This window comes from Onthophagus taurus, chromosome 10, assembly GCF_036711975.1.
Source record: "Onthophagus taurus isolate NC chromosome 10, IU_Otau_3.0, whole genome shotgun sequence".
NCBI lineage: Eukaryota > Metazoa > Arthropoda > Insecta > Coleoptera > Scarabaeidae > Onthophagus > Onthophagus taurus.
Window position 1 is genome coordinate 648994 of NC_091975.1, and position 13241 is coordinate 662234.

Consider the following 13241-nt stretch of genomic DNA (forward strand, 5'->3'; position numbering starts at 1 on the left):
TTATGTATTATGATTGCATGATACATTAGCAGCATTTTTTATTCATAACGTTTTTCTCCATCACTCTTAGTATTTATGTTATAGTTGATTTACTTTATTAAAAAAAATCTTAATATTGTTATAAAACATTTTAAGGCCATACAATTCCTTCAATCCAATTAATATAATAAGACACTCTCGTATAAATCGCCGGTGCAATACCACAATTTATCCCAAACGATGTAACTCCCACAATTTGATACAATTGTGACTCAAAAAAATTTAAAGGTGTCCCCGAATCACCCTATTACAAAAAATAATGATTTTAAATAACAATCAATGTTATAGATAATAAAAAATTTACTTGGCAAGTATCTCCACCTGGATCAGCTCCTTCAGCACAAATCTGCGTATCAAGATTCACCCCATTTTCCAATCCGTTAGTTTGCCTACTATAAGTTTTAGAACAAGTTTCAATCTCCGTAATATTTAATTCAACTTTTTGCAAATTATTGGGATGAGTCCCCCCGAAATAAACCCTCCCCCATCCCGCCACAATAAATCGTACATTTTTTGGGAACTCCCTTGGCACATAAATACAGGCCGGTTTTATATAAGCATTAAAATCAACGTTCTTTTTTAATCGAACCAACCCTATATCGTGATATTTACTATCCGGGCGATATTCAGGAAATTCGAAAACTTCTGCAACTTCGTATTCTACAGGAAATGCGTCATCGTCGTTTGAGCGAATATCTAAATCACCTAAACGAACGTATTTAACTGTTCCACTAAAAAAAAATGGGATTAATAATAAAATTGTTTTAATAAGAAAGTGTTACTATAAATCGGCTGATAAACAATGAGCTGCTGTTAAAATGAAGTTTTCGCTTATTAAGCCACCCCCTGAGAGCCAATGAATATCATTTGGATCCCCATACCCCAACAAAGCAACATGGGGAAACTCTAAAGGTAACGCATCAATTCCCCCAGTTATAAATTTATGGGGGTTAATAAGAACTTCTTTATACGGCGCTGGTGTTGTTGTTGTTGTCAATACAGATTTATCAGGAAATTTGTATTCGAGACTTTTATATTCTCTGCATTCTAAAATAAGTTATTAAATTATTAAGTTAAATAATTTTTAACAAATTACTTTCAGCGCTTTTTTGGCCATCAATACGAGTTGTTGCATCACTAGCTTGATTTAGGTCCCTATTATTTTCTTTTGATTCATTTAAATTTGGAATTGAAGTGGTTGGTTTAAAAGTAAACGTCGCAAGGGTGGGATCATAAGGTAAATCATTTTCTGGTACGCAACAAACGATCGGTATAAAAGGAGATGTTTCTTCGAAACTACACACAATCGGTCGTTCATGATTTAACAACATTTCTCTTGCTGATGCGCAAAAATCGACTCTTTTGCATACCCCGATATCACCGTTATATAATAAACACCTAGAATTAACTGGAAGGCTAAGTTGTTGACCTAAAACAATAATAATATAATGAATATAATGAAATTCAAAGATAATTAAATACTCACCAATTGTTGTAAATGTCATATATTTAAAAACCACGTATGCTAATAACAAAGACATTGTGTTGTGAAACCGAACGGATCGACCGAGAAACTAAAAACCTGTCGGTTGGTCCGTGGATTCCTCGATTCGTTGTTTTTATTTGAAACCTTCATGAAGACAGGTTTTAAACAATCTTCTCGTTTCGTCAAATTAAAGAAAAAAAATCGATTAGAATGGAAGAAACAGAAATAAATTTGAAAATTTATTTCTTTGATTCACAACTTTCTCTTTTAACGTTATACGTACTCTGAATGACTTATTTAAATGCCACTAAACTTGAAAAACAACTCAATTTATATCCGATTTAAAATTAATTTGAATTTAATTAATGGAGTTAGAAAATTGTTTATTGGATATTGTGCTATTTTAAACGTGTTTAATGGCTGAATTAAGATTTAAACATTTTTTAGTAAGAAGTTGTAATTTTTGTTTCTTTCTTCAGCCGATTTCAATCTACAGACCATCTTCAGGAGAAACCTAAATAATTTCTAAAAATATTTTCGATTTCAAACAACGATAAGGAAGTTCGAGTAGATGATGAGACATCACAACAAGTAGCTATTTCAAAGGGAGTATTGTCACAATTACTATTCATAGTAATATTTATTTAGTAATATTATTAACAAGAGGAGCTGTCGTTTTAAACGATAGTTCTGTAGATGGCAAAAATGTTGCAGACGATTGTGTTAAGGGTACAATTTGCTACAACATTTTAGGAACAGAATCATAACTTTATAACATTTTTAGTTGGATCTAAATTGTGTTATAAAAGTTTTGTACATTTGATGTCGGATCGCGCATCTGTGACTAATTCTTATTGAGAAGGACCCAGCGGCGACATCGTCGTTTCGAAGATTACTTCCGCCTCCGTGTGCCCTGTAAGCACCGGCCACGCCGAACCCCATCAGAATTCAATTCGAGTAGATAATTCGGTTGAAGGAGCGTCGGGTGTACGGGCGAATGGCCATCATCGCTCTACTCAAACGCACCACTTAACCTATATTCGCTCTCTGCACAGGTGAGGTAGGTTCACACGCGCCTCACCATCTAACAACTATAAATCGAAACGGTGTCAACGCCAAAACGTTCATTAAGACTAAAATTTACATCAAACGTTGTTAGGCAATGCAGATATCTTTTCGTTTGTTCTTTTCCATTATAATGTCGGTTTAAATGACTATGGGGTAGTGACAATTCGTTTAAATCGAGATAGCCGAAAATTCAACCGATGCCATCAATTTTAAAGTTAAACGGACTCTCGGTCGCATTACCAGCTCATGCATCTTTAATGGCATCGGTAGTCGAGCCGTAGCGCTAAAAACTTAATATATTTTATTGATTCGGTCTAAACGAGGATTTAACGACATCGGACGTCGCTAAGTGCTGTTTGTATGGCTACGGTGCAATTAAGGACCCCTATAACGGGGTGCGTAGTTCTATTACATAGGAAGCGGCGTCTGTAACGACTCCGAGGGAGTAATTTTTTCGAGTACCATGAAATATGTGGTATTAATCTTTACCGAAAACGATCCAAAAATATACCCACTTTTGTCCATGAATCTTGTGTTAGACATAACATTCGTTACACCGAAAGAAGAGTTCTCCTCCTTTTTGGAAATCATATCATCCGTATTATTAAGGATAACGTTATGCTTCATATTTTAAATTGAAGCTTAATGACTCTAGTTTATGATATGATATAAAAACTATAAGGTAATATTATTGAAATTTCCAGGAAAAAGTTATTAAAGATAATATTGTCAAATTTATAAATCTAAATAATACGAAATTTTCAAAAAAACATATCATCCGTATTATTACAGATAACGATATGCTTCATATGTTAAATTGGAACTTATTGAGTCTAGTTTATGATATGATATAAAAACAATAAGGTAATATTATTGAAATTTCCAGAAAAAAATTATTAAAAATTAAATTGCCAAATTTATAAGTCAAAATAATACGAAATTTTCAAAAAAATATATCATCCGTATTTTTAAGGATAACGGTATGCTTCATATGTTAAATTGAAGCTTAATGACTCTAGTTTATGATATGATATAAAAACTATAAGATAATATTATTGAAATTTCCAGAAAAAAATTATTAAAGATGAAATTGCCAAATTTATAAGTCAAAATAATACGAAATTTTCAAAAAAACATATCATCCGTATTTTTAAGGATAACGGTATGCTTCATATGTTAAATTGAAGCTTATTGAGTCTAGTTTATGATATGATATAAAAACAATAAGGTAATATTATTGAAATTTCCAGAAAAAAATTATTAAAGATGAAATTGCCAAATTTATAAGTCAAAATAATACGAAATTTTCAAAAAAATATATCATCCGTATTTTTAAGGATAACGGTATGCTTCATATGTTAAATTGAAGCTTAATGAGTCTAGTTGATGATATGATATAAAAACTATAAGGTAATATTATTGAAATTTCCAGAAAAAAATTATTAAAGAAGAAACTGTTAAATTTATAAATCAAAATAATACGAAATTATCAAAAAATGATATCATCGGTATTTTTAAGGATAACGGTATGCTTCATATGTTAAATTGAAGCTTATTGAGTCTAGTTTATGATATGATATAAAAACAATAAGGTAATATTACTGAAATTTCCAGAAAAAAATTATTAAAGAAGAAACCGTTAAATTTATAAATCAAAATAATACGAAATTATCAAAAAATGATATCATCCGTATTTTTAAGGATAACGGTATGCTTCATATGTTAAATTGAAGCTTAATGACTCTAGTTTATGATATGATATAAAAACTATAAGGTAATATTATTGAAATTTCCAGGGAAAAATTATTAAAGAAGAAATTATCAAATTTATAAATTAAAAATAATACGAAATTTTCAAAAAATCATATCATCCATATTTTTGAAGATAACGGTATGCTTCATATGTTAAATTGAAGCTTAATGAGTCTAGTTGATGATATGATATAAAAACTATAAGGTAATATTATTGAAATTTCCAGAAAAAAATTATTAAAGAAGAAACTGTTAAATTTATAAATCAAAATAATACGAAATTATCAAAAAATGATATCATCCATATTTTTGAAGATAGCGGTATGCTTCATATGTTAAATTGAAGCTTAATGACTCTAGTTTATGATATAATATAAAAACTATAAGGTAATATTATTGAAATTTCCAGAAAAAAATTATTAAAGAAGAAATTGTTAAATTTATAAATCAAAATAATACGAATTTATCAAAAAATGATATCGTCGGTATTTTTAAGGATAACGGTATGCTTCATATGTTAAATTGAAGCTTAATGACTCTAATTTATGATATGATATAAAAACTATAAGGTAATATTATTGAAATTTTCAAAAAAACATATCATCCGTATTTTTAAAGATAACGATATGCTTCATATGTTAAATTGAAGCTTATTGAGTCTAGTTTATGATATGATATAAAAACTACAAGGTAATATTATTGAAATTTCCAGGGAAAAATTATTAAAGATGAAATTGCCATATTTATAAATCAATATAATATGAAATTTTCAAAAAAACATATCATCCGTATTTTTAAAGATAACGATATGCTTCATATGTTAAATTGAAGCTTATTGAGTCTAGTTTATGATATGATATAAAAACTATAAGATAATATTATTGAAATTTCTAGAAAAAAATTATTAAAGATGATATTGCCAAATTTATAAGTCAAAATAATACGAAATTTTCAAAAAAACATATCATCCGTATTTTTAAGGATAACGGTATGCTTCATATGTTAAATTGAAGCTTATTGAGTCTAGTTTATGATATGATATAAAAACTATAAGGTAATATTATTGAAATTTCCAGGAAATAATTATTAAAGAAGAAACTGTCAAATTTATAAATCAAAATAATACGAAATTATCAAAAAATGATATCATGGGTATTTTTAAGGATAACGGTATGCTTCATATGTTAAATTGAAGCTTATTGAGTCTAGTTTATGATATGATATAAAAACTATAAGGTAATATTATTGAAATTTCCAGAAAAAAATTATTAAAGATGAAATTGCCAAATTTATAAGTCAAAATAATACGAAATTTTCAAAAAAATGATATCATCGGTATTTTTAAGGATAACGGTATGCTTCATATGTTAAATTGAAGCTTATTGAGTCTAGTTTATGATATGATATAAAAACTATAAGGTAATATTATTGAAATTTCCAGGAAATAATTATTAAAGAAGAAACTGTCAAATTTATAAATCAAAATAATACGAAATTATCAAAAAATGTTATCATGGGTTTTTTTAAGGATAACGGTATGCTTCATATGTTAAATTGAAGCTTATTGAGTCTAGTTTATGATATGATATAAAAACTATAAGGTAATATTATTGAAATTTCCAGAAAAAAATTATTAAAGATGAAATTGCCAAATTTATAAGTCAAAATAATACGAAATTTTCAAAAAAATGATATCATCGGTATTTTTAAGGATAACGGTATGCTTCATGTGTTAAATTGAAGCTTATTGAGTCTAGTTTATGATATGATATAAAAACAATAAGGTAATGTTATTGAAATTTCCAGAAAAAAGTTATTAAAGATGAAATTGCCAAATTTATAAATCAAAATAATACGAAATTTTTAAAAAAACATATCATCCGTATTATTACACATAACGATATGCTTCATATGTTAAATTGAAGCTTATTGAGTCTAGTTTATGATATGATATAAAAACAATAAGGTAATATTATTGAAATTTCCAGAAAAAAATTATTAAAGATGAAATTGCCAAATTTATAAGTCAAAATAATACGAAATTTTCAAAAAAATGATATCATCGGTATTTTTAAGGATAACGGTATGCTTCATATGTTAAATTGAAGCTTAATGACTCTAGTTTATGATATGATATAAAAACTATAAGGTAATATTATTGAAATTTCCAGGGAAAAATTATTAAAGAAGAAACTGTTAAATTTATAAATCAAAATAATACGAAATTATCAAAAAATGATATCATCGGTATTTTTAAGGATAACGGTATGCTTCATATGTTAAATTGAAGCTTATTGAGTCTAGTTTATGATATGATATAAAAACTATAAGGTAATATTATTGAAATTTCCAGAAAAAAATTATTAAAGATGAAATTGCCAAATTTATAAATCAAAATAATACGAAATTTTCAAAAAATCATATCATCCATATTTTTGAAGATAACGGTATGCTTCATATGTTAAATTGAAGCTTAATGAGTCTAGTTGACGATATGATATAAAAACTGTAAGGTAATATTATTGAAATTTCCAGAAAAAAATTATTAAAGAAGAAACTGTTAAATTTATAAATCAAAATAATACGAAATTATCAAAAAATGATATCATCGGTATTATTACAGATAACGATATGCTTCATATGTTAAATTGGAGCTTAATGAGTCTAGTTGATGATATGATATAAAAACTATAAGGTAATATTATTGAAATTTCCAGAAAAAAATTATTAAAGATGAAATTGCCAAATTTATAAATCAAAATAATACGAAATTTTCAAAAAATCATATCATCCATATTTTTGAAGATAACGGTATGCTTCATATGTTAAATTGAAGCTTAATGAGTCTAGTTGACGATATGATATAAAAACTGTAAGGTAATATTATTGAAATTTCCAGAAAAAAATTATTAAAGAAGAAACTGTTAAATTTATAAATCAAAATAATACGAAATTATCAAAAAATGATATCATCGGTATTATTACAGATAACGATATGCTTCATATGTTAAATTGGAGCTTAATGAGTCTAGTTGATGATATGATATAAAAACTATAAGGTAATATTATTGAAATTTCCAGGAAAAAATTAAAAAGTATTAAGGAAAAAAATATCAAATATATAATATTTTATAATTTTATTTGTTACCATTTACATAGAAAGATACATTAAACGTCAATTTTTATTGACTTCTTATGTTGTTGCTGATTTTAATAAACGAATTTGAATTAAAGGGATCTTGGACCAACATCAAAATGGCTTGATGTGCTTTTGTACACTTTTTATTCTTTTTTTTAATGATTCAAAGTAAAACTAATCGAGCGCTCATCGTTCACTGAAATTCCATAGCCGGGGCAAGTCGAATTCAGTTAAATTGTCGACATTCTCAACGTAAGATGGGCGTCACGACGCCCCATAAATATTTATAAAAGCCCAGTACTGACGCTATCAGTGTTTGCGTTCGGTTTGTCACCCGTCGACGACTGATGTCGGACCGTCCATGAATAATGGAAAGGAACCCATCGCGTTGGAAAATACTACCGCGTCATCGGTAACAGTTAATTTACAAAGAGTTTACATTGTCTTTTGCACGAGAGAAAGGGACAAAGTAGTACATGACCACGAAGACTGTAACGTCGAAATGCAATGCCATAAAATTGTTATTCGACGATCGCGAGTTCTTCATTGTTCATATCTTCGGGCGCCAATAACCGACCGAACAGTCGGCACGAAATTGCCGCTCTCCGATAGGTCGTAATATGCAAACTACCTCCGCGAATTCGAAAATCTCCCCAGACACGCAATAAGACTCCAAACGGCAGATGAAAAAAAAAGAAAAAAAGATAAAAACGGAAGAAACCGAGTCCCTACTACCATGCCGGTTGATAATAACCATTCGAAGAGACGCAACAGCGCCTCTGGCGGCCTGTGGAGACACCTCTCAATTCACCGCTGTATCGTGTATCGATTGTTTAACGTTCCTTTGTCCTAGGATATTGTCTGTTTGTCCTACATACACCCGTGCACAAAGCGCCCTTAATGGAAGCTCTCGTTGCACGAAAGTCCAGATAAGACCTGCGAAAACTAATAATTACATCTCAGCACGTTTTGCTATCTCCCTAATATACAGGTGTTTTAAAAGTGCTCTCCTAGACGTAGTAAAGAAAACAATAAAGAAATTCTTACACCTTAAAGATATTGTTATGAACATTATAAAAGTTTTATTTTACCCAAGTTACTCAGAAGAGGTAGAAAAGGAGTTGGAAATATTTTCGGAAAAGTTTGAAAACTAAAAAAAAAGAGGAAAATAGGGGGTGAAATTCGGTTCTAAAGTTGGTTGCCTTTATAAAGGAAACGCACAGTGGGAGCGGGAAGTTGCGGCGACGGACCCAGTATCTCTTGCCAAGTCCTAGAGGGCCGCCATTAGGGTTTCCGGTACGGTCGGGAGCGTCTCTCTTCCACCTGAATAATTTTCAATTTGAGCCTTCTCCAGATTAAAACCCGCCTAATGCCTAATGAACGGCCGCTTCCGTCAATTCGATGTCGACGGGTCCTTTCCATCCGCGACGCGATTCCTGCTAAATGAGGCTGTACGACACCTCTTCACGACATTATAATCTCGTTGAAACACCCGGACGTAATTCCAAACGAATATTTTTTCCAATTAAAAAGTTTTTTTTTATCTTATCTAAAATTATGAGCGGTTTAATTCGTCACGAAATGTCAATGGATTTAATTGATAAAAGTTATAAGGTAATTGAAAATCAAATCAACTGTATTTTTAAGTATCTTGATATGATATATATAGTTGATACACCTTAGCATATCTCATTCCAAGAAAACTGGTCCACAGTAGGCCAAGTCTCTCTTTAGCCCACAGTCAAATCATATGTTTGGACATCGCAAATGATATACCAATTAACTCTCGTGCTAGCTCATCTACTGCTTCATCGCCAGCAACCCCAGAGTAACCTGGGACCCAGATCAGAAAAACTCTCAGTTCTATCACGTTCTTCACCCCTCTCTCAAAAAGGGTTTTAGCACCTATGTCAATAGCAAATACTTCAGCCTGCACTTTCTCTATATGCAAATGTAAAGGAGATAGGCCAAATAGAACATCAAGCCCACAAGGATAGTCTAGCTTTGTGTAAAACTACCTGCAAATGTCCATTCCATGAGAGGGTTTTGTCTAGGATTACTCCTAGATATTTGACTTTCTTTGAGAAAGGAATTTCTTCGCCTTGGATAGTTGGGCGGATTAGTGAGTACAACTTTCGTCTCTTGGTGAAGGGCACAACGATTGTCTTTTGCGGGTTTAGCGAGTGATTTTAAATGGTATCTGGGGTTGTATGTAGGAAAGCGGAGGGTATGCTACGCACACAGCACCTAGGCCCCAACGGGCCCCTTGTACATCCTCCTACACTGTCTCCGGCTACATCAACCAGCCTAAGGAATTTCCGAAGGCTAGGATACAGCTCAGAGGTGTGTTCCTGATGCCATCTGTGGTCGGCCATTCCTCTCCGAAGTCTCTCATTCTGAGGTCTTGCAGAGTGGGGCATTCACACAAGATGTGTCGGACCGTCTCCTCGCTCTCTTTACAGAGGCGACAGAGAGGACTAATAGCAAGCTTAAGGTTATAAAGATGCTTGTTTACCTTACAGTGACCCGTGACGAGCCCCGTTACAGTTCGTAAAGCCTTACGAAAGACAAGGCTGCCTCTGCTGAAGGATAATGTAATACTTCCTTAGACAGATGGCAACCCTTAACCCTATCCCACCAGTTCATGAACTTTTTGTGGATAAAATCTTTAATTATCTCAATCTGAGTTGATAAGGACGGAGCGATTATCGGTTCAGGCGAACATGGCGCTCGCTTGGCAGCCCTTTTGGCAAGCCTATCAGCGTGCTTGTTACCTGAACAAGTTGAGTGTCCTTTTATCCATCGAAGTATGACACAGTTATGCACTGCGGCCTTCTCCAATGTCAGATGACAACCCATAACAAGTCCTGAGGTAATTGTTATTCTACTCAGGGCTAAAATAGCTTGTCTACTGTCATAAATTGTAAAAGTCTTACCTACCAAGTTGGATCTGACAATAACGTCAGCGGCAAGTTGTATGGCGATTAACTCCGCCTGTATGACGGTGGTACTTATACCTAAAGGTTCAGATACGTGGAGTCGGAGATCGTACGAGAAGACTCCGGCTCCAGCTCCTTCCCGTCTCTTTGAACCATCAGTGTAGATTTTAAGGCTGTTTTTTATCTCTACTTCTGTGGAGCTTGGGTGGGTGAGATATTTCTTCGTAAAAATGTGTTGTAGGGGTGTAAAGTCCGTTACACACTCCAGAATTGGTGAGTAATCCACCATTTCATTCCAGAGATTGGCATTTTTACTATTTCTCTCACCCATTAGAATTCCTGCTGCTCGCAGTCGAGTCATGGTCACCAATGCCACCTCTTGGATGAACAAATGAAGTGGCGTTAGGTTTAACATGTTTTCCATGGCTGCAGTGGGGGTAGTCCGCAGCGCACCTGTAACATACAAACACGCAAGTCTCTGTACTTTATTAAGTGCAGTAGTGGATGTAGACTGTAGGGTCTTTGACCACCATACTACTGCACCATAAGTAAGCATAGGTCGGATTACAGCCGTGTAAATCCAGAGGGCATTTCTGGGTGACAAACCCCATGTCTTACCTATAGCCCTCCGGCATTGACCGAATGCAACGTACGCTTTTTTTACTCTATTATCTAGGTGGGCTCTCCATGTCATTTTATTGTCAATGCCCAGATATTTAACTTCTTTTGACAATACCAATGGAGTATCAGCAAGGGATGGCATTCTGGGATTGCCAACCTTCCTCATCCGTGTGAAAAGAATCAACTCTGTCTTCTTAGGATTCACAGAAAGTCTTTGTTCGTCACACCTCTGGTATCTGGGGTTACCTGGAGGACTTTGGATATCCTCGACAAAGAGATTCCTTTGACCATAACGACAATGTCATCAGCATACGCTTATATTACAGAAGGGATTATAGTTGCTTCCACTTCCCTGTCAAGAGCAGCTCTTTCAAGAGAACCTGGAGCGTCCTGAATACTCTACCAACCTAGTTGTGTAGAGCCATTTCTGCTGACTTTCCCGCTTGATAAGCGTACTGGTGGCGACTCAGTGGACTACGGATTTACCGTCCTAGAAGTTTTTCAAGGATTTCTAACAGAAATGACGTTAAGCTGAATTGAAGCTTACTTTATGGTGTCATATAAAAGTTAGTAGATATTATTATAATTTCCAATTAAAAAGTTCTTTTTTTAATCTTATCTGAAGTTATGAGCGGTTTAATTCGTCACGAAATGTCAATGAATTTAATGAATAAATCCCATCAAAATCCGAAGTTAATTACATTGATGCGTAGCGTATCGTGATATGCCATTCGCCGACACAAAATGAGTACCAAATAAACATTTCCAGGTTAAATCTATTTCGAGAAAAAAGGTTGAATGAATGAATTTTTTAAAAGCTCATCGTTTATCGGTGATACGCACTGTTCACGTCATTGCCATCGTCTGTTCTGTTCCATTGTTCATCGATGTCAGAGCAGAGAGACAGAGAGAGAAGTTCGTTGACCCACAATTCGATATTAGGGCCTCCCCCGGTATCCCAACAGAACAATGGGATATTCGAAGGGGGATGAGATGAGCGGCTCTCTCTCCCGTCTCTCGTTTTGTCCAAACCGGAATAATCGCGACTTTATAAAAATTCTCGACACGAAACGAGCAAGTTTCGTTGAGCAAACGCCGAAGGCGTAAAACTGGTAAGTTAGCCACGGAGCGATATAAAGGGTTTATTATCTGCTGTAAAGTTTAAGAGCGGCGACGACGCGATATGAGGCGGGATGAGATAAAATTTATTGCGTCATTTCCGCGAGCTTTCGCGTTCCGAAAACGACCCTCGTATGTGGAATACTCCCCCTAAAATGAAAATCTATCAATAGAACTTAACGTTAAGATTTTCTAATCCTTATATAAAATAATTCACAAAATAATGTTTTTTAATATCTTTAAGTTCGAAAATTAAGCATTTATCGATTTATTATCCATTATTCTTGACAATGGAAAACTTTTGCGTCCAATTTATAGTTACAATTACATACACTTAGATCATCAGTGTCCAAATGGGATGGATTCGATTTTGGCAAGCGACAAACCACATTGAACCTTCCTCTATTTCGTTAACATCTTATGTCAAATGTCAAAAAAGATAAAATTTTAATTGTCTTATCTTAAATTAAAGCTTAAAGATTACTCTTTAAAATGGTGTATAATAATCCTTAAGTTGTATTATAAAAATATCGAGAAAAATAATGTTGAGTTAGAACCTACGTTTTTGCTTAATACATAAATGTCAAAAAAAGGTAAAATTTTAAGAATTCGTGGAATCTTTGTTTATGGAAATAAAGAAACGAGTCATATCTCAAAATAAAGCTTAAAGATTTCTCGTCAAAATGATGTATAATAATCATTGGGATGCATAATAAAAATATGGAGAAAAGAAATGAATGAGTTAAAACCAACATTTTTATTTAATCTATAAGTGTCCAAAAAGGTAAAATTTTAAGAATTCGTGGAAGCTTTGTTTATGGAAACAAAGGAATGAGATTAATCTTAAATTAAAACTTAAAGATTACTCTTTAAAATGGTGTATAATAATCGTTAGGTTGCATTATAAAAATATCGAGAAAAATAATGTTGAGTTAGAACCTACGTTTTTGCTTAATACATAAATGTCAAAAAAGGTAAAATTTTAAGAATTCGTGGAATCTTTGTTTATGGAAATAAAGAAACGAGTCATATCTCAAAATAAAGCTTAAAGATTTCTCGTCAAAATGATGTATAATAA

General features: G+C 32.5%; 1 protein-coding gene across 1 annotated transcript; it reads right to left on the minus strand.

Annotated features, from left to right (window-relative positions):
* LOC111417982 (venom protease-like) lies at positions 1 to 1741 on the minus strand. The gene is made up of 5 exons (XM_023050422.2): positions 1526 to 1741; positions 1136 to 1468; positions 822 to 1086; positions 344 to 770; positions 1 to 283 (listed from the first exon to the last, which is right to left on the minus strand). The coding sequence occupies exons 1-5, from the start codon at positions 1578 to 1580 to the stop codon at positions 131 to 133; spliced, it is 1233 nt and encodes a 410-aa protein (XP_022906190.2). The 5' UTR covers positions 1581 to 1741; the 3' UTR covers positions 1 to 130.
* Between the last annotated feature and the right edge of the window lie 11500 nt (positions 1742 to 13241).

Bases quoted from the DNA above. Each gene is read 5' to 3' on its own strand.
- LOC111417982 (XM_023050422.2), bottom strand. From the start codon at position 1,580: ATGTCTTTGTTATTAGCATACGTGGTTTTTAAATATATGACATTTACA. The intron at 1,469-1,525 runs GTGAGTATTTAA...TTATTGTTTTAG, and splicing joins TATGACATTTACAACAATTG to GTCAACAACTTAGCCTTCCA. The intron at 284-343 runs GTAAATTTTTTA...TTTTTGTAATAG, and splicing joins CAGGTGGAGATACTTGCCAA to GGTGATTCGGGGACACCTTT.